General features: G+C 41.4%; 1 protein-coding gene across 2 annotated transcripts in view; it reads right to left on the bottom strand.

Annotated features, from left to right (window-relative positions):
- Nucleotides 1-2,580: 2,580 nt before the first annotated feature.
- LOC109525799 (gastrula zinc finger protein XlCGF57.1-like) overlaps nt 2,581-4,823 on the bottom strand; it is a 17,228-nt gene continuing 14,985 nt past the window's right edge. The window contains exon 3 of one of the 2 annotated variants that reach the window (XM_019886578.1): nt 2,581-3,702. In XM_019886578.1, coding sequence (XP_019742137.1) covers nt 2,707-3,702 — 996 coding nt within the window. In that variant the 3' untranslated portion in view covers nt 2,581-2,706. Of the gene's footprint in view, nt 3,999-4,823 lie in introns of both variants that reach the window. The other variant, XM_019886577.1, reaches the window with a different exon arrangement.

Here is a 4,823-nt window from a genome sequence, read left to right as displayed (position 1 = left end):
CCCTGCCCCCTGGCGAAATCTACGGTGGGAGGGGGGGCCACAGGGGGGGCCAGAGTCAGTGCTACAGGGGCACTGGCCCCCGTTGGCCCCCCCCCCAGAACCGCCACTGTGTAGACATGCTCAACAAATTGGGACAGAGCGTCTTTACTTTTCAAGTGTACAAAAACAGTGCACCAGACAAGTGAATAACTATTTGGTGGCATAACCCTTACTTTCTATAAGTGAACCAGACTTCACCAGACTGTTGCATTCTTCATTTGAAATGCTTTTCCAGGCCTTTACTGCAGCCTCGACCAGTGCTCGTTTGTTTCTGGATGTTTCTTCCTTCAGTCTCCTCTTCAGGAGGTAAAATGCAGGCTCTACTGGGCTAAGGTCCAATGATTGACTTGGCCAGTGTAAGACATTCAATTTTTTTCTCCCTAATAAAGTCCTTTTTTGTGTTGACGAGCTGTTTTAGGTCAGTGTTTTGTTCCATGATGAAGCTTCTCCCAATTTGTTTGGACGCAATTTTCAGTAAATTGACAGACAAAATCGTTTGTAGGCCTCCGAATTAGTTCTGGTGTGACCATCATGAGTTACATCATCAATAAAGACCAGTGAGCCCGTTCCAGAAGGAGCGATCCAAGCCCAAGCCATGACATGACCTCCACCGTTCTTCACAGATGAGCTTGTATGTTTTGGATCATAAGCAGATCCTTTTTTTCTCCATACTTTGGCCTTTCCATCACTTTAGCAGAGGTTAATCTTGGTCTCATCACACCATAAATTTTTGTTCCCAAACTTGCATGGTTTATTTCTGTACTTCTTTGCAAAATCCAATCTGGTCTTCCGATTCTTTTTGCTGATTAGTTTTTTTTTTTTGAGTAATTTATTGTTTGAGTGAAGTTGTAGGTGGACGAGAGCAACATGATTAAAGACCCCACTGACCATGAGGGTTCTGAAATGTTAATCTTACAATCACAACGTACGTAACGTCACTCACATTTAGTCATAAACCATAGCTGTTCTTTTTTCTACTCTGTAAGGTAAACATCGAATGAACGTGAGGCCAGATGACGAGCCTTTTAAGACCGTGAGTCACACAGCGTTGTTTCTGCAATGCTTCACATAAATTTGTCTTTGAAAAGTTTCACTCTGTGTGGGGCATCCATGTGGCTGCCTCACACCATTTAGCATAGAGAATAAAGGTAAACGTCATCATTGGTTACATCGGACTGGTGAAACAGAAGCTTGTCAGTGTCCAAGGGAGGAGTCCCTCTGACAAACCAAATCAAATAAATTGTGCCTGCAATAGTAGGTAAAATAAATGTAGCAAACATAATACTGTATAGCTCAATGTAACACAGTAAAACTATAGCTTCTTAACAAAAACACTCTGGTAGAAGTAAAAGGTATGTTGCATTAAAGGGATTCTCATGTGTGTGTTTAATTGTCGCATCTGAGTAATTACAGTATTATTATTTTTACCACAAAGTAAACACCTATAAGGTTTCTCTCCAGTGTGGATCATTTGCTTTTTCAAGACACATATAGACAGTTCTGTCGTTCACAGCGTTTGTTATCCACGTAACGTGTCTGATTGCCTTCACAGTGTTCTTCATTGTGAGTGTCAAGAGTGTGTAAAATAATGTCGTCACTATCGGATAGTGAAGCTATGAGCTGTCTGCTTGGGATCGTTCACAATGGTCCTTCTGTTGTCATGTGTTGACTTGAGATGCTGCTTGGAGGCTCCGTCCATCTATTCTCGTCTTCCTCATCTTTGCACTTCACAAAGACACCAGTCAATGGCAGCTGGGTGATAACAGTCAGCAATTCTTTCTCTAATGTGGGGGTTCTCTGGCTTCTGTTGCTCAACCCTTTAGCTTCACTCTTGCGGCTCAGGATGATGATCTTCCAGTGCTGAATTTAAGCTGCAGACTGAACCAGTGAAAGGCTTCACAGCAGTGTATGCGGTAGTGTGTGTATTTACGTTACGTTAGAGAATCTTTGATGCCAAACTGAGCAGGCAAAAGGTTTTTCTCCAGTGTGGATTCTTGTGTCTTTGATTATGTTTCTCTTTTCAGAGAACCTTTTAGCACAAATTAAGCAGGGAAAATGTGTCATTAATGATTCAACACAACAGTCAATGTGGATCATCCACTAAGTCGGCCAATTAAATCGTACCCAGACACTTTTATTGCATTTAAAATGATTAAAGATTACATGTATAGATTAGTTAAATTATAATAGAACATTTACAAAATTTACAGAAAAATATTTTTACCATCAAACATTCACAAAGTGCTTAGAGAAGTGAGTACAATTAACTTCATTTACAATCAAATTTTGACCCTGTGTGGATGAGACATAAATCTAAAATAAATCAAAACGAGTTCTATGAATTCGGGTTTTTAAAAGTCATTTAATATGTGCATTGTAAAGTTACGCCATCACCCTGGAAAAGGACAGCTAAGATAAATCACCAAGTATCACATTCAAGCCAAGTGTATGTAAACCTCTGACCACAAGTGTATTTACTCAAGATTCACATCATGCTGTAACAAACATAAAAATAAACAAGACAGATACTGAACTCGATCACAGTTTGGAGACTTGCATTTTATTCAGGATCACAAATACTTTTTACATCTCACCACACCGTGTAAATGTTTCCAATTTATTTCAAGCTTTCTTTACTGTCGGTTTTCTCACCAGCACACTTGTGGATCATGGTTTCTCATCATCGTGTATTCTTGTGTGTGTTGTCAAAGTGCGTCTTTGGGAGAATCTTTTACCACAAAATGAGCAGGCAAAAGGTTTCTCACCGGTGTGTGTTCTCATGTGTTGAACGAGTCCTGTGCTATCGATGAAAGCTAAGCTGCAGACTGAACAGGAAAAAGGTTTCTCTCCGGTGTGCGTTCTTGCGTGAGCTTCTAAATTTCCCTTCTGGGTGAAACTTTTACCACAAACTGAACAGGCAAAAGGTTTTTCCCCTGTGTGTGTTCTTGTGTGTGTTCTTAGATGTGCTTTTAAAGAGAAACTTTTGTCACAAACTGAACAGGCAAAAGGTTTCAATCCAGTGTGTGTTCTTATGTGCCTCATTAAACTTCTCCTGATGGAGAAGCTTTTATCACAAACTGAGCAGGCAAATGGCTTCTCCCCAGTGTGGATTCTTGTGTGGGTTCCCAAATATACCTTCTGAGTGAATCTTTTACCACAAACTGAGCAGGCAAAAGGTTTACCGACAATGTGAGTTCGCCTGTGTCTTCTTAGGTTTCCCTTTTCAGAAAACGTTTGACCACAGTCAGAGCAGGCAAAAGGCTTTTCTCCAGTGTGTGTTCTTGTGTGTGTTCTTAAATGTGCTTTTAGAGAGAAGCTTTTCCCACAAACTGAGCACACAAAAGGTTTTTCTCCAGTGTGTGTTCTTGTGTGCCTTATTAAGCTGACTTTCACAGAGAAGCTTTTACCACAAATTAAGCAGACAAAAGGTTTCTCTCCAGTGTGTGTTCTCATATGATTTGTCAAAAGAATCTTTCGAGCATATATCACACCGCACACTGAGCAGGCAAAAGGTTTCTCCCCGGTGTGAGTTCGAGCATGTGTCACCAAATGACCCTTCTGAGTAAATGTTTTACCACAAACTGAGCAGGCAAAAGGTTTCTCCCCAGTGTGTATTCTCACATGTTCTTTCAAACCCGACTTTGAAGAAAAAATTTTCCCACACTGAGAACAATTCCGGCATTTGTCATCAGTGTGACATGTCATATCTTTTAAGTGTTCATCATCAGCAGTGTCAGAAGAGCGTGTTGTGACGTCATCACTGTCAGTTAGTGGAGGTAAGAGGCTGTCTGTGTGGGATACTCCAAAGTTGTCTCCGTCATCCTCTTCTTTATCATCGTCTTCACTCTTGACAATAACAGTCAAGGGATACTCGGTGATAGCAGCCTCCTGCGCTTCCTCTTTGATGTGAGAGGATTCTGGCTCCGCCTGCTCAGAATGAACATAATTTTCACTGACGTCTGCAAGACATAAGAAGACAAATACACAAGTTTTAGTAAAGTCAAGTCTCATATTGTCAGTCTGAAGTGTATTATTGATTATGCAGGCTTTTGGCACTTTTATCAGGAACGTGTAATTATGAAGTTCGGGAATCACATTTATGCTCCTTTGGGAGGCACTTGAGCAGATCAGAAACTGAGAGTACAAAATCATGTATTTTCAAGATGACAAATAGTTGTAATCACTGTACCTGTTGAGTAATGCAAGATTTCACCTCCAAAACGCTCCCCTAAATCATGAAGACCTTAGGGTAAGTCTCAGTGGGGTACAGTAATAGTTTGCAAATTTGCAGTTCACTATTTACAAAATTCGGTGTGTTATTGTAAAGTGAAAGTAGAAGCTAGATGCATTTTGTCATTTCCTATCAGCTTTCGATCCTAAAGTATTTGCTCAGACTGAATTCCATACTCATTGCCATATGAAAAATGTTGATAATAATTCAAAAAAGGGCCGGCAGACCTTCACTACACAGAGAGAAGAGACCCAAACTGTCAGCCTGGAGGAAATGATTAATGACCTAGCGTCCAACTTTATTTCCAATGTTGAAAAAAAAATCTGTCACTGTCTCGGCCCAGTCAGCAAAGGCATCTGGCCCGGCTTCGGCATGAAGCCGGCACAGCTGGCCTGGTGTCGGCAATGGCATAACGCATGTGGGCCGAACACGGCCCAGGCGTGGCAAAGGAGGCACTGGCTTGACTCTGGCAAACCAGATGAGGGCCGGTTGTGGCGTGAAGTATTTGGGCCAGAAATCAATTTCCAACTCCGGCCCGAATATGGCCAGCCAG

Source organism: Hippocampus comes, unplaced genomic scaffold (assembly GCF_001891065.2).
Source record: "Hippocampus comes isolate QL1 unplaced genomic scaffold, H_comes_QL1_v1.1 scaffold261, whole genome shotgun sequence".
NCBI lineage: Eukaryota > Metazoa > Chordata > Actinopteri > Syngnathiformes > Syngnathidae > Hippocampus > Hippocampus comes.
The sequence above is the reverse complement of the archived record's forward strand: the minus strand, read 5'-3'. Positions and strand labels throughout refer to the sequence as shown.